Source organism: Lonchura striata, chromosome 1 (assembly GCF_050655825.1).
Source record: "Lonchura striata isolate lonStrDom1 chromosome 1, ASM5065582v1, whole genome shotgun sequence".
In the NCBI taxonomy this organism is placed as follows: domain Eukaryota; kingdom Metazoa; phylum Chordata; class Aves; order Passeriformes; family Estrildidae; genus Lonchura; species Lonchura striata.
In genome coordinates, this window is record NC_140703.1 from 86,979,732 (window position 1) to 87,001,131 (window position 21,400).

Below are 21,400 nucleotides of genomic sequence, written 5' to 3' on the forward strand. Positions count from 1 at the left end.
AAAAACATTTCTTCAAACAAAAAAATTTAAAGCATAAAATGACATTGATTTCTATAGCAAAAAGGAAATTTGGTCTGAAGTTCTGAGAACTGTAGTTTATTTTCATTATAGATACTTCTACTGAGAGATTCTGTTAAGATTTGAGACTGCTGCTGAACGCATCCAGTGAAATGGCAAATCTCTGTACAGTTATAAGCAAATAGAATGAGAACAGTGTAACAGACCAAAACACCCTATTCAGTGATCCCCCCTAAATTTACAGAAAATGAGTAAGGAGGGGACAAGCACTTACACAAGCACTGAAAGAGGGAGCAGTCTCCTTGTGCTGAGGAGCAAAGAAGGCCTGGGGAGGCTGTGAGAGGGTCCAGCCTCTCGTTCCCTCCTGCTGTGGTCCCACTCTGCTCTGGGTGTCAGTCAGGGTCCCCACTCTGCCTGAGGTCCACATGTCAAAAGTTCAAGAGGTTTAGAAAGCTTAAAAAAAAAAAAAATCTAGGCTGGTAGTTTGGAAGCAATGAGAAACTTTGTGGTGATCAAGGAATTAATATCCATTGGCTGAAGGATCACAATTGCATTCTATGGTACCCAGCATTCCAGGGAAAGTCAGCTCTTCCATAACTCCCAGGTTCTAGTAATCTGCAGCTTAGAGTTAAATATTAATTGATATTTAATCATATATAATACTCATTCTATATATAAGAGTTCTGCATGCCAACTTAAGGGTATTTGGATGTCTGAAATACTGTAAAAGAGACGTCTAATTGATTTATTTTGTCTAAAGTACTGTTAAATGTAGAATTGCTTTCTACATGGGAAAATATAATTTATGTTTCCTAGAAGTTGCAACAAAGTATTAGGCATTAGGAAGCTAATATTCTCTTCCCTATCTGCCAGGAAAACCTTATAACCAGGACTCACAACCTGACATTGATAAATGATTTAATTCTGTAGTGTTTGCCCCATATTCCTCAAGTGGGATTTTTAAATGGAGATTAATAACTGTTCTCCTTTCTGAAGTTTCAGATGTCCCAGTTTTACAATGTCTAATATATATGTACACACAGCATTTGAGAACTTTGAAAGAAAAATACCAAGTCTAGTTGAAAATTATTCTTTTAGCCAGCTTGCATGTATGGTACAATTTATAAAGCTGATGATGAACAAAGCCAGGCAATTTGGAGATTCTAGTCGATGACTAAACACTGAAAGAATATGAATAAAGCGGTATGAATATGAATTTTTTTATTGTTGCTTACAGGCGATAGAAAAGTACTTCAGGCATATCCAAAACTGTTTATAAAACTCTTCATAAACTGAGGTGTTGAAATGTGTGCTCTGGATTTCATAAGTGTTTTTTCAGCCTTAATTACTTCACAATATCTTCCAATAAAGATGGAGGGAATTTTGAAACATCATTTTAATAAAAATATATTTTAAAAATTTAACCTTAAAAAGTTGTGGTTTTTTTTTCCTTTATATATTTAATAAGATCAAGGGGAGATCTGAGAGCATTCTATTGTCACTGGATGTTTATTTTGCATTTAAAGAAAATAAAAGTTTTAGCACCATTGCAACAGATAGGGGGATGTCCCAATATATTCAGGACAGTTTCAGTGTTCAGATTCACATCTCAAAATCCTGTACAATAAAAACAGTGTTAGTTCTTCTGATGCATTTTTAAAGCAAAGAACATTTCCATGTTTTCCAATTCATAGAACATTTCCAATCTTTCATAGACAGGCATGACTATTTAACTACATTTTACAGTTCTCTCACCCTCACACTTGCTGTGAAGTAGGGGAAATGTAAACATGCATAGGCTCCTTTACCAGCTTGTTTCTTTTTGAAATCAAAACTCCTGATGATTAAAGAAGAGCAGATAAAAGAAAGTACAGCTCGAGGCTATGATATAATGCACTTAGAGGTCCCAAAGGCAATATTCTTAACATCTACAACCAACCCTGAAACATAACAGAGGAACATAAATGTTAGGGCTGGGCTCTTAAATTCAAGTTTCCTGACACACTGTGGGCTGACAGCCTTTGAATTTATAAAGACCTCCTATCTAAACAACCAAAAGAGCTAAAGATCACTTAGAATAATTATTTTGATCTGTACTTGCAAAGCAGTAGCAACCTTTGAGAAAGTATTACCATGTACATATCCAGGCAATTATTTCATCTGATGGTAGTGGTTTCATCATCTCAAAATTGCTCTTCCATGCATAGCTGGAGATTAGTTTTATCTGTAAAAATGTGTGTCAGGGGATTTATAATCCATTTTAAGTATTTGTGTACAACTACATACACTTTACATGTTTTAAAATGGATAATGATATTTTTCTTCTTCGTGATATTTTTACAAATGACTGAAATTCTTGAGTCTTTAATGGAAATGCCTTCTCGTAGCTCAGGTGTATTTTCCATAGTATTATTAAAAAAAAACCCCAAAAAATTAAAACAACAACAACAACAACAACAACAAAAAAAAAAAAAACAAAAAAAAAAAAAAACAAAAGAATATTTTTGGTTTTCTGTGGATGCCTAAAAAATTCAAGGAATGAGTCACAAAATTTTCTTTAGAGAACAAGAGAATCTTAATTTTTTTTACCATAAAAGTACCTGAGGAGTATCTAATGGGCCCTGTCAAACTGATATGCTCATTGGCATGGCTATTGCACAACAGCTCTGAGTTCATCACAGAGCATGTTAGCAACATCTGCTTTCAGTCCAAACTGTGATGATGTTGGGCCAAGGTAACTTCTTTATTTTGTAATATGGGTCATTGGAAAACATGCACAATGTCCACTAGGATGCCTGATTAAGAACTCGGGGCTCTCTTCTGCCTCTGTGTACTTTGCATGGAAAACTCAATTCCTCTGTGGGGAACTGCCCTTCACAGTCATGAGGCTTTCAAGGGTGGCATCAGCTATTCTTTAATGAAGCAATTTTTATTTTCACCAGAGTATTAACTTTCATTAAAAAAAATGAAAAAAAAAAAAACTAAACTAAACAAAAAAACCAAAACCAAAATGAAACACTTTTAAGGAATTGAAGACTTTGAGAGAGTAGGCTTTTTTAAAATCATAAATGCTTCTACCACCAAAATTTACATGCCCACCAACACACCTTAAAATTCAAAATACATCACGTCTTTTATAATATGGATATGCTTATTGAATGTATATTCTGGTCTGTTAAATGTAAAGAGGTTTATTTCTAGAGGTTTTTATGAGCACTAGCTGCATCTGAAATTTTTCTTTCTGAGTAAATGCATGCTTTACAACAGCCCTCTAATACCTCAGGAGGTTTAGAAGGACAGTAGCAAACTTTTTATCACCCTGGGCTTTAAGTGAGTGCTTCAGAGGATCAAAGTATAGAAATCAAAAATATGCAACTGAATGAATTTCTGATGTAAGAAGAGTAAAATCAGTGGCTTATTTGGACCAGTGGAGAGTGTAGTAATGGAAACAACAGAAATTTTAAGGTGTGAAATTTATTTAACTGCTGGCTCACGGTAAGCCAGAACATGTATTTCTGATTGCACTGAAGATAATTGTTCCCAGAGTGAATCAAGCCAACATTGTGTCAGTTTGCTGTCACCTGACAATGGGCAGTAGTAGTACTTTGGGAAAGACATACAAAACAGCACAGATAAAACCCAATTCTTTCCCAGGTATAAACTTTCAAGCAGTCAGGTTTATGGACTTTCTCAGGCAGAGGGTGCATTCACATCATTGATCTTAATATCTATTGATGGAGCTTCTTCTCATGCATTTGTCTAATGGATTCTTGAGCCCATTTATATCTTTGACCTCCACAGCTTCCTCTGGCAATGAGCCCTACATTTTAATTATGCATTGTGTGATAAAGGACTTCATATTGTTTGCTTTAAAACAATAAATGATCGCTTGATCATCTGAGCGCTTCTCTGTTTTTCATAATATGCGTGATAGCAAATGATCATTTAGGCAGCCTATGATTTCATACACATCCATCATCTCTCTCCTCCCTCAGCTGCCTTCCAGACTTAAGTGTCTCAGCCTAAATCTTTTTCTTCCTACCAATTCCATCCCATAGTTTCAATCATCCCTGTAGTTCTTTCCTGTATATTTATTGAGCTCTCAAGCTCTTTGAGATGGAAGAGAACAGCATGAAACTCCAAGGGTGTGTGTAGAACAGACTGCTACAATGCTGTACTGATCTTATTTTGTTTTATTAATTCCCTCATTGTTCTTAGCACTTGTTTACCTTTTTGAGCTCTGCTGAGCATAGAGCTGGAACCTTCACTAAACTATTTGCAGTGACACTAAGATCTTCAGTGCAAGGATAATGGAAAATTTATGCACTGGTCTTGTGTGTATTTTCATGGCTTTCTCTATGCCTATGTTTTATATTTGGAAACAGAATGCCTTAAAAGAAAAGAGAAAACAAATTCTGTGGGCTAAAATAATTCTATAGGAACTACAGAATTTGATGTAGAAATGGACACACTGAAAAAATATCAGTGATTAAATGTGAGCAAACAGGAGCCTACAACTTGACATAGTCTCACTTCATCCTTCTTATCTTGCTCTGAAATGCCAACAAACAGGTTTGTGGACTTGCTAATTCATTGGCATGTTTCTGAGCAGTACTAAACTTCCCATCTCTGGCTGATGTCAAAAGGAGTCAAGACTGGCTTGCCCTTATAGAAGTAGAACTGAAGAGCATTGTTCTGGTAACTGTTTATACTATGTGACATTGTCACTTCCATACTATTTGAAGAGCTTGATGCTGGGAAAAATGAATTTCTAGAGAGGTTATGAAAGATCAAGGATGCTATAATGTCATCATAATTACATGTAACTTGGGCATCAGTATTACATAAAAGCATATTGAATGCTTACTTAACATAACATTTTAATAAATCATGTTTAAAATCATGTTCACTGAAACATTTATTTCAGCTAGAGCTACATAGTTTAAGCTGCTCATACATAAACATTTTTGGCATTATTTATGAAAACTTGGCTTGCATCCACTTAATTTATATTTTAAAAAAATAAGAGATAGCTATGTGAACCTCATATTTATAGCAAAAATCTCCATCGTCTGCTGCTTACTGAGGTTTCAGCAGATCTACAATGGTAATTCAATAACTGTGTCTACAATATCCTGGGAGTTTTAAACACAGATTCCCATTTTTGCATTTGACATTTCAGTCTGTACTTTCTTACTTTTCTTGATAGGCTTCTAGGTACTAAAAATAATTAGTTAGTGCCTATCACGCTATGTGACAGTGATGCCCTTGCATACCTAACATGGTTAGCAAGGGTTGAACCTCCTAGGAAAAGTAAATTTTATTGACTCATTGATTTAAGTGCCTCATTGCTTCTGAAGTTTCTGAAGGGAGAGTTTGCAAAGTGGGTTGAACAGTCCTGATGTAGAAGCCCAAAATCAGCTGTTCTCGGGAGGAAAATTTACAGTTGGGCTTTGTTGTTGCAACCAATAGTTATTGCACCACAGCCATATAGAATGGGCTTCACTCAGCCCCTATTGTGTATGCTGGCTCAACCAACAATTCTCTTTTCTTAATTTCAAAGTGAATAAGGCTCAAACATAATGAGGTGAACATTCCCCGAGCCAGTGGAGAGGGAGTTAAGCATCACATTTGTTTTTCTTCCTGTTTGAAAACAACTTGTGTGAAATGCACTCTGAGAATTCTTCTCAAAGAAGAAAAAAATAAGTATTTTTCTCTCAGTAGTGGCCTTCCATGTTCAGATGCTTTCAAATCTGAAGCTAAAATATCTCACTTCCTTACTGTTAGCATTGTCTTACAAGCTATAAAATTAGCCTTTGTATCTATTTTCACACTGAATCATTTTGTTACATACAAAATGTCAAGAGTCCTTGTTAAGCATCCTGTGACTCATTAGCATTGAAGTGTAAAATGATAGAATAGTTTGGGTTGGAAGGGACCTTAGAGATCATTTAGCTCCAATCCCCTTGCCATGGGTGGGGACACCTTCCACTAGACCAGGTTTCTCAGATCCCCATCTAGCCTGGCCTTGAACACTTCCAGGGATGGGGCACCCTCGACAACCTGTTCTAGTATCTCATCACTGTCATAGTTTGAATTTTTTTTCTAATATCTAATCTAGATGAACTCTGTTTTAGTTAGAATCCACTTCTCTTTGTCTGGTAACTACCTCTTCTTCCAAGTCCCTCCCATCTTCCTTATATGTTCTCTTTAGGTACTGGAAGGTTGCAATTAGGTCATCCCAAAGCTTTCTCTTCCCCAGACTGAACAAACCCAATTGTCTCAGCCTTTCCTCATAGGAGAAGGGCTTCATCTCTTTAATCATCTTGGTGCCCCTCCTCTGGACTTGCTCCAACAGTTCCATCTCCTTCCTGTTCTGGGGATCCCAGGGGTGGATGCAGCACTCCATGCGGGGTCTCACCCTGCTGGCTTTTGATGCAGCCCAGGGTACAATTTTCTTTCTGGGCTCCAAGTGCACTTTGCTGGGTCATGTCCAGCCTCTCATTCACCAGCACTGCTTTGTATTGCAGCCTTAACAGAAGGATGATCCTTGTTTAAAGGATGATCCTTGTTTAAAAGGATGATCCTTGTTTAAAATTCTACTTCCACTTGGATAAAAGACTCCAACAATTCCAGAAATAAAGTATTAACTTAGTAACTTTTCTACTTCTTTGCTGTCCACTTAACATTAGAAGAGATATTCTTCATGGAACTCCAACCTAAAGACATCTTGGTCAAATAAACTTTTGTAAGGAAATATGCTCAATGTACTGAAAGAAATCTTGCCTTCATTCCCATTAAATCACATGAATGGGATATATATTAGGCAATATCTTATGCGACTACCTACCCAAAAGTTAGATGCCTTGCTAGCTATGGGCTATATGTTCATAGTTATTAGGTACTTCTGGAGCGTGAGTCATTTACAGTATTTTAGTCTATTTCAGCCTCTGGAGTTTCTTTCAGTCTTTGGACTTGCATTTGCTGTCTTCACTGATTATTAAAGTAGTCCATGGTAACTGGCTCAGACTTACACATTTAATCTCTGATGCTTACTTCAGCAAGGAGGAATCCCAACCAGAGGCATTCTGACTCATGGTATCATCCAGAAATTGTGTGGTCTTTAAAAAACACACAACACTCTAAGTTTGAAGTTTAGGGAAGTCCTAACATTCCAGCATGGGTTGTTCTAAGCATGTTTTTCTGTATTATATTGAATGGCCTTCAAGAGAGCTGGATAAAAAAAAAGAGGAAAAGATAAACTACAATTTCTGTTAATAATAATAATAATATATAATATATATTAAATATATATTATATATAATATATATTAAATATAATAATAATCCTAAATGCAAAACACTAGATCTTTCTAGCAACAAAAAACACCACCAGCAGCCATACTGAAACCATATGCCCTCCATTTGATTTACCATCAACAACTGCCTGGCTGCACACAGAGCCTCTCTGCTTAATAGTGGCTCTAGGCAAGTGCATGCATAATATTCAAAGCAGTTTTGTTCTTCTATTAAAGTTGTGATAAGGAGGCAAAGCATTTTAATGGGAATGATCAATTATATAATGATATTCATATACAACAAAGTGCTTTTAATATAAGTACTTTTAATGTGCTGCTTTTGTGACAGGGGAATTATTTTTATAACACTTTCAGAAGTATGTCTTCTATTGGTGCCAGGCAGACAGAGCTGTGGTAGGATACTTCTGAACTCCGTTTAGTCCTCATTCAGAAGAAGGCGTTTTTCAATGCCGGGACCACATGATTTTACCACTCTGCTGAATAAGAGAATTTTTACATTAACATGTGTCTACATTTTTTTTGCAAGAGAAGAAAAAAGTGGAGTGCATTATCAGTCTGAATAAAAGCTGATTGTGAAACTTCAACACTTAAAATATTACATTTTTTCTTTCCTGTTACATTTGCTTAATGGTTTGTTTTCCTGATCTCCTTTTGCTATTGTCATCTCTCTACCAATAAGGAAGCTAATTCGATCCTGCCATTGGTATTTTGCATGATGGATGTCAAAGGTTGTAAACATAGAGTGGCCATACATGATGTTTTGCCTAGTTCTGAAAATTTTCACAAATCTACTAATTAAAGAAAACTGTATTGTATTCAAATGTCTTTTTATCTCATGGGTATGGATCTATTTAGGTAATGACATGGAAGCCAGATACTTATTCCACCTATACGCTTAAGTTTTCATTTAGAAGTGGTGCCCACTTCCACCCATAGCTAATTTTCTGTTAAGTTCCATTCCAGTTGTCATGGTAACAAGTTGAGCTGTGTCTGTCTCCCAGGTGTCACTGGCTGTATTTGGGAGCATAGTCCTAAAGGATGATGAAGGCTAAGTTTGCCCCCTGACTCTCTGGATCCAGCCTCTGCAAATGCAGTGGATGTTCCAGAACCTTGCAGCAAGCTGCAATGAGCACTTCAGAAAAGAGCTCAGCCATCTTCTTGTCTCAGCATTGACCATATGACTCTACCAATATGAGAACCCTAACTATAATCAGGAGATATATTTGTCTGAGTGTTCAGGTTTCAGATTCTATTCTCTGCAATTCCTCCCCTTCTCTCTCCTTTGCAGAGCTCAAGAAATTACCCGGTGGGGTCACGGGGGAACTGAGAGCTAAGAAGTGTGGAGAGCAAATGAAACTGTACTTGAGAATATCCATCAAAGCCCAACAGAGCATGCCCATGTGTGATTGCAGGCATATAATGCTATTATCTTTAAATACAGAGCAATGTGGCTTGCGAATCTTGATGGTACAACAATAAAAATACCATAAGATATTGTGAAATTTGGAGTAGGATTAATCTGAAGATTAGGTGTAGGTGTCTACACAAGACCTGGGTGTTCCCATTATGTCAACAGAGATCTAGTCAGTTAGATCTGACTCAGTTAATGTAGCCTTTGTGTAGAAAGCTGGGGATCCCTCTCTTGGGTGGAATCTGATCTGAGAGTTTCAGCCCAGTTCCAATACACAAGCATACTGAGCCATTGGAATTCTCCAAGCTGTCCCCCTGGAACTCCAATGAACTCTCCAGTAGAGTGTGGGTGTTATGTAGGTCCTGTGTAGTAACTGGCAACTCTCAGCAGTGTCTCAGGTACCTCAGCACACCTTAAATGGACCAGAGGCTGGCAGTCAAGTTGAGCCCAGCCCAGCAGTGCACACTGTGTTTTACACAGCTGGCTATTTAGGGAGACCCAAAGAGATGAGAGAGGCCCCACATCTCCTTACCCAATGCACAAGGGAGTTGAGCATGCACAAAACTCAGCTGTTAATGTTCTTTAGCCAGCACACATTTAATGTAAAAGGCATAACCACTCCAGGAACAGGGACCAAATCCAGCATCTAACTTTCCCATGTTAAGTGAAGCTTAATGCATCCAAACTCAGGATCATTTACCCCGTGTTTTCAGTTGCTTCTCTTTAACTTCTCTAAGCAGACAGGTAAAGTAATGCACAGAGACATAAATCAGATTGTAAGATACAAATCAATACTTATTATGGAGTGCCTCTTAGATTCATCACACCTTCTCAGAAACTACTTAGCTAAAACTTATATTTTACTGCTGATTCCAGCAAAGCCAACACATTTCAGACATTTCTTGCTCTCCCTCAAATCACTACCACTATTTCAGAAGAGCACTTTTCCCCCCACATGTTCAGAAAAAGTCCAAGAAAAAAATTTCAGTAAAAAAAAAAAATCCTCTTTTTTCTAGTTAAAGAATGCAAAGTATGTTTTGCAAAGTCATATGGATTTCAACTGAAAAAAGCTCAAAAATATAGACTCCAGCTTTGAATTTTCAATATGCCTTTTTTATATGAATTTAAATGTTTAATCATACCTAAAAGTATTCAAAATATCAGAGTTAAATGATTTACTCACATTGAATACAGTGCTTTATATTTCAATGTATTTGTTTAGTTTCATTTATTTAAAAAAATAATTAAATAACTGAATTGGATAATGTTCATCTGGATCAATTGGAAAGCATTGCTGAAAATTATTCACATAGCTCTATCAAAAACATATCTTTTCATTGTGTTTTTCACAAAAGCAGTTACTATTTTTTTCTTTTTCATTTCTTGGCAACAGAGTCATGGATCTATAATTAAAAACCCACTTAGGCAATTTCCAAAGGATTATTACAATCTTGTCATGTGAGGGGTTGAACAAGTCAATTTATAAGTTATTTTTTTTTCCCCCACTTCTAGATTTTACAATGCTGGCCTGAAAACTTTAGAGCCATAAACAAGGGGAGTTTTTTGGCAATGGGCACAAGGCATACAACTAATATGCTCTTTTTCTCTCTCTTTAGGAATGCAGTTGAAGAAAACAAAAAATTATATGCAATTTATGACACAAGGTGAGTTACTAAAAGTTCTTTAAGCATGTGATTATTATCTGTAATAAAATGTAAATCCTTCAAAATGTTAAAAAATTATTATTAACATTTTTTTCCAGAGACACTAAGTAATCTTTAAGGCAAAATGAAAAAATTTTAACCCATGACACACAATTCTATATATACCTAATAATGATTTCCCCTAAAATATAGTGACTTCCCTCTCTGTGTACACTGCATATGACAAAGAAATACTGTTACACAACCAGCTTAATTTACACGTTATTTCCCAGATGGAATATGGCCCACGATCCTGATCTGTGTATTATGAGCTTAACTGTGTCTGCTTCTGATGCCAGTGTTTGGGGAATGAGAGCGAAGGGCTAGCTGGCACAGCCTTGGGAAAAGAGGATACATTTAGAGAGACCAGCAGAGCGCTGCACCTTGGCAGTGGAAGGCTGTGGATGCAGCCTCCACATGGACACAGCTCCTCATTCTGAAGCCTTTGCTTTCCCCTCATCCTTCATGGAGTGGTTCCTGTTAAGGGCACTCCTCAGCATAAGCAAAAAAGGATTTGTGTCCTTCTCAAAGGATAAGAGCAAGACATACATCAGGTTTTCACCTTATTCTACCCATAGCTCTTTCTTTGTTTCCCTGGATTTTCACTTCCACAACTGTGCCTAGCAAATGAAAAAATTTCACTTCATTTCCTTCTCATTGCTTATCCTGTTTTATGTAGAAGTGTTGGCACTTCCCTCCCCTTGGTCTTTTTTTTCCTTGTCTTTCCTCTTTTCCTCTGTTAAAATTCAAAGGGACATTTGGATGAAAATGCTAGGAACCAATATCTTGGTGTTTTAGCTAGTCCTAATAAAGATGCATCAGTTAGGATCCTGCCTTGATCTTCCTTTAAATATACATAGTATTAAATATAAGCAATTCAAACAACTCATGCTTGTCTTCTTCACTCTGTATAATCTTCTGCAAAAGGCAGCTGGGATCTTAACTTGGAATTCTGGCTGCTGTTAGTAAAAAATTGCATAACCAGTAATTATCACAGATAAGGTTCATAAAGGCATTGATACATAGGAAAACATAAATATATGGACTATATCCTTCTGATATAGCCTTATAGAAAAAAGGTAACTGCTGCATACCGTTTTGTTAAGAAAAATGTGCTCCTGACAAAGGGATTTAGATGAATCTACTCGAGTTGAAACTTAACAAAGAAGTCCTATATAGAATAGCACTTCCTCAACTGCAGTAACAGTAAAAAAAAGAAAAGTCATAATTCAATTACTTGTCTGTTTTTCTCAAAAGACTCTATTTTCATCCAGATAGAGACTTAAAAGAATAGTATTTCTAATGCACCACAGGCCTCTCTAATGTATTTGTGTTATTTCAGTGCATAATCATTAATCTTTATGATGAAAAAATGTGAGTTATAAAGAGCCACGATTATTTCTTCCTCTGCCAGTGTCAATGGATTTTTATTTTGACGTGTCTGACTCACTATGTGCATAATCCAGAGGTTTTGTCGCATAAGGAATGGAATTTTGCAGGAATACTTTTTAAAATTCATTCAGATAATTCAAATTTTTGTTCCATGTTCTTGAATATGAAATAAAAATACCCATCTGAAATTTAAACAGCTGTTCAAAACAATTTGGGTCAAGCCTCTTATTAAAGGCAAATTTTCCCCATTAGTCCTATGAATTAATAACTTATTCTTTATGTGGCTCACTGAAACATTCAGATCTCCACTACATCAGAATTGTTGACATAACACCATTAATATTTCTCTATAATTAAATGTAAACCAGAAAATTATGCAACCAAAGCAAATGGATTCATGCAATGCTGCTTTCAATCTATCTGACAGAAATGGGGACAATGAGTATAAACTCACTATCAGTTAAATAAAATGTTGAGTATTACCCAACATCAGCCAATATACAATTTATGATAAATATATATAGTAAATAAACATAATCTTGTTCTCCTCACATAGCATGTTCAACAACCACTCCTCATTATGTAAACAAGCAAAACAGTGTAAAAAAACTGCAAAAGTACAGAGTAAGCCCTAATGCTTCCTAGCATCTGCCTGTCACTCTAAAGCTCTGCTTCTGCTGAGATACAGTAGGGCAGAAAATAAGAAAGTTGAGCTTTCTGCAGGAAATGCTAATTTTCTGTTGTATGGTATTTTGACAAAAAATATCCTCAGTTTTTGATTTCATAAAGTGAAAAAGAAGTCAGATTTAGAAAAAAAGAAAAGAAAGTTGAAATTTTTCCTGTGTACTTTTTCCCAGCCAGTTTTATTAATTACACATTCTCAGCAGGTTAAACCAGCAGGGTATTAAAATTGCTGCGAGACAGAGTAGGTAAGCAGCAGCATAGGTCTCAGCCTAGTAAGATTAATGTCCTTTGTTCCTCAGAAGACAACATTTCAGCCATAACAGCAATTCTTCCCACTTACTTTAGTTTCAGCCTCTCTCACTTTTGTATCTCTGAACCCTTTGTGATTGCAGTTTGCTTCAGGATAAGACTGGATCTTTGTCAAAATCAGTTAAATGACAGACAAGCCAGAAAGGAAAATGAAAAAGAAAATATCTGATAAGTGTTTCTGACCTCAGTCTGTAAGTGGAGTTAAGTTAATTTTGTCATGGAAACTCCTAGCACCACTTTCCAGTGCAGGAGTTCAGTGATGTATTGCATGGTGTGATCAAATACTTCTTCCCTGATTCCCAAGCCAGGCTTTCTCCTGCTGCTCGTGACTGATAGTGGTAGTACTGCAAATGCATCAGTTGTGAGCAGACCTCTCCTCTTCTCTAGCCTTCCTGTCATTGCCTCCTCTGCTGTATCTCCATTAGTACTGACAATGATGAAGGAAACTGGAATTTGTTCCAAAATTTTGAGTCACTTCTCATTCCAATCCCACTGCCTTCAACCATTTCTGTCCTTTGACAAGGGGTGAGTGTGCTCTGTTCCAGCTCCTTCTGAAATGAGATGATGGATGCATCTACATACCATTTTACTGCAAACCAGGACTGTGCTTGCAAAGTGAATCATTTGATCATTCCCACTTACTGTGCTTTGTTTCACATCTCAGAGCAGTCTCGGAGTACAAGAACATGACTCCCTTCAAGCTAAATTGAAAAATGCACCCCAGTAGCACATTGGTCTAACTGCTAATGAGCATTCAGTCCAGTGGTCCAGATTTCCCCTTTTCCTAATGGGGTTAAAAAAAAAAAATCAAACTCAAAACAACAAATGTGTATGGCATGGATATGAGACCCTCAGCAACAAGTTTTGCTTTAGAGACCAGCCCCTGTACCTGCTAATCCAGATTTAGTTGATGAATCCATTATAATCCAGTTTCCCCCAAAGACTTTTGCTCCTTCACACATAATGCTTGCTTTTGCAGTTCAGACTTATCCATTGTTGAAATGGCCTTTACAATATTGGCAATGCTGAGGAAGTAAAGAACAAGTGCTGTGCTTACCTCATTGAGCAAAATTTGATCAGGAGTATAGATCTTAACTGTCCAGTGGCCCAGAGGCTGGAACACTCACCAAAGTAACATAAAATGTGATGAATTTTAATCCTGTAACTACAATGTTCAAAGTCTCATATTTTACAGGGATAGTTTTACTGGGATAATAAGACTGCACATTGAAAAAAAAAAATCAAGGAGAGAGAATGGACAGTGATGAAGGCACCTAAAAGCAGGAGAGAATTGGGTTCTGTTCCTTATACCACCAAACACTGATTTATTTTATCCAGTAATTATTCATGAATTGCTGGATTATTTATGAAATAACAGTACTTTCCAGGCAACAGCCAAACCACTAGGCCACAGAGTAATGTTAACTCTTTCCCTCTCCCCTACTTAACTATTTGCTGAAAAGTGGAACATTTAAAAAAAAAAAAAAGTTTACCGAGATCCTGGAGTCTGGGTTTATCTCAGGAGACACACCCTTGGGATTTTCTTGGATGAACAATCTACAGGTTGTGACTGGATGCTTTGTTTTGCTTTAGTGAATATAAGTGCCCAGATTCCTTCCAGCCATGCCTTGAAATAACCTGCCTGCCTATTGAAGCAAAGTCAGGATGTTGAATTGTGGGCCAGGACAAGGAGTCTATTTCTGTGCCCATTTTTTCCTTATTGGCCACATAAAATAGCCTCCCAAAAGTCTGGGCTTCCACTATTTCCTTTAACACTGTGCCAGGTGCAGGTCTCTGCTGGGTCTTACCTCCAGTTCATTGCATCAGAGACTTATTTATGAGCCTTTCCTGCAGAAAAAATCCACAGTGCTACTTTCACTGCAAGTGCCATGTCACAGAGAAGTCGAGTTGATTTTTACCTTTCATGAAATTCATTGATTGTTTATAGTTTTTAACATCTTTTGGTTACTGCTAAGCCTAATTGAACGCAGAGTCCCAAGGAACAAATGGTCTATAACCCACTAAATACCATGTTCCATCAGTTCCAGCCTAGGTTATCTTTATGCTGTTCCCAAGTAAATGGTTGCTCTGTAAGATCAAGAAGACAAATACTTAAATGAAGTGTGATAAAATATGACAGACTCTACAGCACCATTGATTCATTCCTACCTCAGATGTGCTTCCAAAGTACCAGGATACCACATTAATCAGAAATAGTGCTCTCTAACTTTTTTTATTTCTGTTATAAAACTGACAATCTATTTAAGAAAAGTTATTAGTGTTTAAATGTGCTTTTAAACCACGTTAAACTCTTCATAAGAAATATTTTCTTTGGTGTTAATACTTTCTTTCAAAATTTAGGGGGACAGAATTGAATTAGTACCCTTTCCTACATTCGCTCCTTCTGAAGTCTTTAAAAGAACTGGTCTTCAATATCACCCATCTATAGCATTTAACAAAAAAAATAACTATCAGAACCCAGAGCCTTAAAATTACTTACATAGTTACGTATTATTTGACTTTTCATTTTTGAGCCCTTGAGTCATGTATGCTTCATGCCACAATTCTCAAGCTTTCATCATAAGCCTAATAAGGTTTTTAAATAAATGCTAAGATTTTAACTTACTTTATAAGCATGGTAATTGTGGCACTATTAAAAATGCAAATATTAACATGAAATCACAAGGTTTGGCAACACTCATTTTCTCTTACATTTTTTGGCATTACCTACAGAGCTTGATAATTTTTTTAAAACTGAGCCTGCTCCTTCTTTTATTTGGATCTCTATTATTAACTGTAACAGCAACAAGGTCAGGACAATGAATTGCACTTGTCTTTCTTTTCAATAATTTGCTGAGGAGAGAAGAAAAGCTGTCCATGTTTTCTCACCTGTACATAACATCACAGCATTACTCAATATCCCTCCTTTTCACAGTAGTTTCTATAAGGGAAGATAATGTGTGGAAGGAAAAAGAGGTGTTAAAAATGCAAAAGAAAGACAAAGCTTTTCTCCCTTGGCTACTGAAATGTTGTGCTTTGTAATGGACCAGTGGCCATTGACTGCCATGTAACCAGAATCAGAAGCTGGCCAAGGGCACGTCTGTACTTTCATAGAGCATGGTGAAGAGCTCCGGTGGTGAGGAGCTGCCTCTGCAACCAAAGCCAACATACCTAAGTGGACATTCTTCTGTTTCCACGCCAATAAGTCCTGCTGAAAGGACTAATTAGTATGAGAGAAGATTAAAAAGAATAAGAACAGTGCTGTCTTCATCCAACCAGTGTTTTATACAAAGTTGAGAGTATCCAGAAGCTCGCAGGCAACAAACTCTCACCCTACATCTCTGGTACCAGTACCATTTCCCTTTGTTACTGTCCCGTATGACAAGCCTGGCTACACACGTTTTGAACCCAGCAGAGCTTCTGCCTAGCAAAGCATGTCCATGTCGGTCAGTGCAGTTGGCTAAAGGGAACCTCAGGCCCGGCACCTGTACATGCACACAACATCCCTGGCCGTGGCAGAGACAGCTTCAGGCCCTGGCAAGTCCAGGCAGGGCTCCCAGGCCATCTCCTTCTCCCGCCCCAGCGGCTCACCCCGAGCATCGCTCCCACGATGTGCCACAGGGCAGGTGGGCACAGTCCCCCAAAACAGAGCGGCAGGCCGAGGGTCAGGGGCGGACAGAAGCATGGGTCGGGCAGCCCCTTCTCACCCGGCTCCAGACGGGACCCTGCAGGCTGCCCTAGCCCCGCAGTCCCGCTCCTACCCCAGGGAGATGGAGCCGGCTGCGGGGAGACCCCGCGGCGGCTGTCCGTGACCATCGCCGACTCCGGGCGGTTCCCGGGGGCCGGTGCCGTGCAGAGGTCGGGCGTGCCCCGAGGCGGTGCCCGCGGAGCCGCCGCCCCTCGCTGCCGGTCCCGGCCACGCCAACCTCGCTCCCCCGCCGCCCCACCTCGGGCTCTCCGCCCGGAGGGACGGCGGCGCCCTCCCTCCGTCCCCTCCCCTCCCGGCTGGCGGGAAGGCGGCAGGGCGGGCGGCGGCGGGCGGAGGGAGGCGGCTGGCCGGGCTCCGGCGGAGGGCAGCTTCCTCCGGGGCTCGGCGGCGTCCGGCCGCGGGGCGAGCGCGGCCGGGTGCGCGGGCGGCTCCCGCGGGCCGGGTGGTGCTGCTGGGGCAGGGGGTGGGGGATTATTTTGGGGGGAGGGCGAGGTAGGGGGAGAACGGGGACTGTCGCCTCCGCCTCTTCCTCAGCGGCAGCCGGGGCAGCCGGATCGCGGCGGCGGCTGCTGCTGCTGCTGCGCGAAGGGAGCGCGGAGCGGAGGGATGTGGGGCTTTGGGGGAGGCAGGATCTTCGGGATCTTCTCTGCTCCCGTCCTGGTGGCCGTGGTCTGCTGCGCCCAGAGGTAGGAGCCAGCGTGCCCCGGCGGCGGCGGCGCGGGATGCGTTTCTCCAGGGGAACAAGCTGATGCGCTCCCCCGCCCTCCCCCTCCCGCCCCGCGCCCGCCGTCGCCCCCGGCTCCCCGCACCCCGGCTTCTGCCTCTCCCGCCCGACACCCCCGTCTCTTTCTCCCCACAGTGTGAACGATCCCGGCAACATGTCCTTCGTGAAAGAAACTGTGGATAAATTGTTGAAGGGCTACGACATCCGCCTCCGGCCGGATTTCGGAGGTGAGTCGCCCTGCCCGGGCTTGCCGCCCGGCGATCTCCCCCTCTCCCGCAGCCGTCACCGCACGGCGGGTCCGGCCACCGCGCCCGCGCTGCCGCGGCACCTCTCGCCGCCGGGTAAAGGTCTGCTCTGCTTGCTGCTTGCAGGTCCGCCCGTCTGCGTGGGGATGAACATCGACATCGCCAGCATCGACATGGTTTCCGAAGTCAACATGGTGAGTAGCGGGCGAGCCCGGCCGGCGCCCGGGTCACGGCCGCCCGTTCCCCGTCCCTCGTTTCTCACGAAGTCGCTGCTGTCTCGGCGGGCGCTGGCGGGGCTGCGCGGCGCTCCGAGCGCTGCCCTCTTCGCTTGAAAACTTTATTTCCCTGGAGGCGTGCTTTCCTCCTTCCCCGCTTCCCCTGCCGGCGGCCGTCTCCGGGAGTGTGTCGGGCCGCTGGTTTGCACCCAGCCTGTGGCCCCGGGCGGCCGGAGCGGGCCGGGGCTCCGCCGGGCCGCCGGCACCTGCCGCGGCCGCGCAGCCGGCGGGATGCGGGGCGGGCCGGCGGGCTTGCCGGGGCCGGTGATGGAGGCCGCGGCTGTCGGCATCTCCCTGCTAACTGCGCGGTTCAGGGCAAAAAAAAATCGAACAACCCAGCTCGTCTTTGGGTAAACTCTGACATGTGCGAGTGCTTTAAGGCTTGTTGAGCATCCAGAACCGGCGCGGTTGTGAATGGACTTGGGAGGAATAGTCTAGTCTTGTCTCGGAAAGTGATGTTGCGCGGGGCTGTCGTGTTCACTGATGGACAGGAAGGTGTTCATTGCTTTTCTGCGTTTTGGTCCTCTCGTCTGTATAGCTTGATGATTCAAGCCTAGAAGCTACACTTTCTGTTTCTTGTCCTAATCCTAAATCTGAGGTGCATTTTTCATGTTCCTCAGCAAGTTACTCCTTCTCTGTGTGCCTCAATTTTTTTTCCTTGTTTTCTTTTGCAAATCTCGTGTAGAAAGACCAGTTACTCTGCAATTATTTATGGCATTAAAAGTAATATGTATACGTTTGGAAGCTGAGCTCTGTTGTAATACATGTGACGCTAACACTGCACTACCTCTCCTTCAATGCACTGTTGCAGTGTTACATGCTGGTATATCTTGGATCGCTGTATTTTCATTAATTCTGCCACTATTTTTCACCCCCTCTACTTGAAATTCTGAGAGGGAAACTTTTGCTCTACTTCTTATCTTCTAAAAGATGTTTTTGACAGAGATACAGTTACCCGTTTGCAGTTAAAAGTGTCACCAATGCCAGCCTTTCTACTCATTCAGGAGGGAAAAAAATGAAATTGTTCTTGCAAGAGTCTGTCTTAGGCTTATGCAGATTCAGGAAACTGCAGAGACACTTCATGTATTTGACAGGCTTTTCTGAACCTGTAGAATTTCTTCTCAAGTGAAAAAAATGGGAGCTGAATGAAAGCTTCTCTCTGAAGTGTAATTGAAAAATCTGACTTCACTATCCCCACTGCCACCTTCCCCACCTTTGGATATGTTCTAGTCTTAGGGAAGCATTGCATGACTCATTAAATTAATATATAACACTGTGTATGTGAAGTGCCAGAGAGATAATAAATATCAGAGAAAGGCATACTGAGATTGGAAAGAAAATGAGGGGATATATACTGCTTTTTGTGCTTTTACTTTTTTTTTTTTTCCCTAGCTGCAGGAAAGCCTGTTAGGTTTAAATAACAATTTGTCCAACCCACTAGCAGAGATATAAAAAAAAGTAAGTAATTACACTGCTTCTTATACTAGGCTGGGTAATCAGATCCTTGGTGATATAGGAGCTCCTCAAGAAAATGGTCAATTTGTCCCCAAACAGTGTGACAGTGTACCAAGTGCTTAAATTTCCAGCTGCCCCAGGAGTCAGTACCCACTTTTACCCATTAGTTGCCAGAGCAGCTGCAGAGAAGTGGCAGCCTTTTCCTCTGCCGTCTCATGGACCAGTGCAAATCTGAAAAAACATCAATACAGATCTTGTAACAGAAAGAAGTAATGTGTTTCTGAAGCAAGTTGCTAGAGTACTTTTACTATAAAAACTGTAGTAGTTTACTTCAGGAAAAATGAGCGGGAAGGGCTTCTGATTGATGAACACCTTACTACAACCAGAATTTCAGCTAGGCTTGTCTCACCTGCTTGGAAAAGAAGTCATCTTTGACTAGGCACAGCTACGTTCATGTACTACCTGAGTTGGTTACTTATACTTGTTTTAAGTAACTGTTTACTGGTCTGCAAGAATTCTTGAGTATATATCAATGAACAGTGAATAAGGATGAAGATAAGGAGCTTTTCAAGATTACTCAAGTATTTATTCTAAGTAGTAATTTGGACAGAAAAAAAAAGCCCAGCTAGTTTGAAGAACTGAGGCATAGCTGTTGAACTTCATTCTGATAGCCAACTAAACTTTTAAACTTTGGCATATTCTTTCATTTAATTCCAAACAGATATTGTGAGTGTTGACCTTTAGCCTCATCAGCTATTGAAATGTGTTGCAAGAATGTCTTTGTGTGAACTGTAGTAGTGTGGATATTAATTCCTTTGATTGAAATCTAGACATTGGTGTAACCTTTTATAAATTACTTTGTTAAAATTCATCTCTGTATTAAAAATAAAATAACCAGAGATTTACCATTCTTCAATTTTATGGACATAAATAGAAGGTTATTACAGAAAGTTTTATTATGCTACTTCCTAGGCAGCCTGTAATATTGCTTTCAGTGACATGATGACAATTCTTTTTAACAGGAATTACAGCTTGTATCATGCTCTTTTCTATTAATAATCAAACTGTAGGTTTATATATAATATATTCCTCTATGAATCTTTATTTACTAGCTATTTATTAATCTTTCCAGCATTTTAAAAAATGATTTGTGCGGTTTTAGTTTTTCTGTTGAAAATCACTAAGAGTCCTTTGCCTATACATCCAGGGTACTTGTAGATATTTTTTAGAATGGTCTTACTGATAGCCATGTACATCTTCGTTGGATTACATGAAGCAATTAACATTTTTATTTATTTTTGATGTTGAAATGCTAAGCTGGATCAGGAGGACAGATACAAGTACCAGAATTGCAGACCATCAACTTGTTCTACTGAAAAGTTTTAAATAAGCAGTTTCTACTTAATTTCACAACATCTTGAAAGTACTGAGTAGCATTACTGAAGTTGCAAACATGTATGCTATAAAAATCACATTATTAGATATTTATACTTCAAGTTATATATATATATATAGTAGCAAGGGGGAATTAATGAAGTTGCATATAAGAAGTGCATTTCTCAGGGAAGGGCTGCAATCTGGTAATTACCTGCATATTTGTCTGTATGTCAGTGTGCTTTATTCCCCTGCTTAACCTGTACATTCTTTCCCATAATTATTTGCCTATTTCACAAATGATATGTGTAACTGGATACTTAAGCACCTACCTATTTTTGTGCCTACAACCAATAATTGTATTTAAAACCATTATAAATTGGTCAGAAATATAAATCTCCAAACAAAATACTGATCAATAATAACAACAGATGTAATACTGAAATACACTGTAAGTCATCTTACAAATAAAGAGTATGGAAGGTTACTGTTGCCAGGTTTCAAGAATTTAGCCATAAATTTTATCATTTTTCATGATTCAGGTTGATTGTATTTTGGTTTTGCTGTGCTTTTATGTGTTTTGCTCACATGACATGAATTGAAAAAGAAATAGTTCTTGTGCTTTTACTAGTATGTCAGCCTATTTCCATTCAGACCAGTGACCACAATTTGCAATTTTTTTCATAGTCTGATTCTTCTTGAATGTTTGGTCTGTGAATCAAATGCATTAGTTTCAAGCGTTCAATTTTCAAGCATCCAAATACTTCTGTATCTTAGGAAGTT

At 39.8% G+C, this 21,400-nt stretch overlaps 1 protein-coding gene and 1 long non-coding RNA gene across 2 annotated transcripts in view; one reads left to right on the forward strand and one right to left on the reverse strand.

Moving 5' to 3' along the window:
• Positions 1 to 7,621: 7,621 nt before the first annotated feature.
• Positions 7,622 to 16,867, reverse strand: LOC146768752 (uncharacterized). Its single transcript, XR_014956152.1, has 2 exons — positions 16,427 to 16,867; positions 7,622 to 7,812 (listed from the first exon to the last, which is right to left on the reverse strand). It is a non-coding gene; the product is annotated as an uncharacterized LOC146768752 (long non-coding RNA).
• Positions 16,796 to 21,400, forward strand: part of GABRB3 (gamma-aminobutyric acid type A receptor subunit beta3) — a 114,827-nt gene continuing 110,222 nt past the window's right edge. Inside the window, exons 1-3 of the mRNA XM_021546709.3 lie at positions 16,796 to 17,230; positions 17,404 to 17,495; positions 17,640 to 17,707. Of these exons, the coding sequence (XP_021402384.1) occupies positions 17,151 to 17,230; positions 17,404 to 17,495; positions 17,640 to 17,707 (240 nt within the window). The 5' untranslated portion in view covers positions 16,796 to 17,150. The remainder of the gene's footprint in view (positions 17,231 to 17,403; positions 17,496 to 17,639; positions 17,708 to 21,400) is intronic.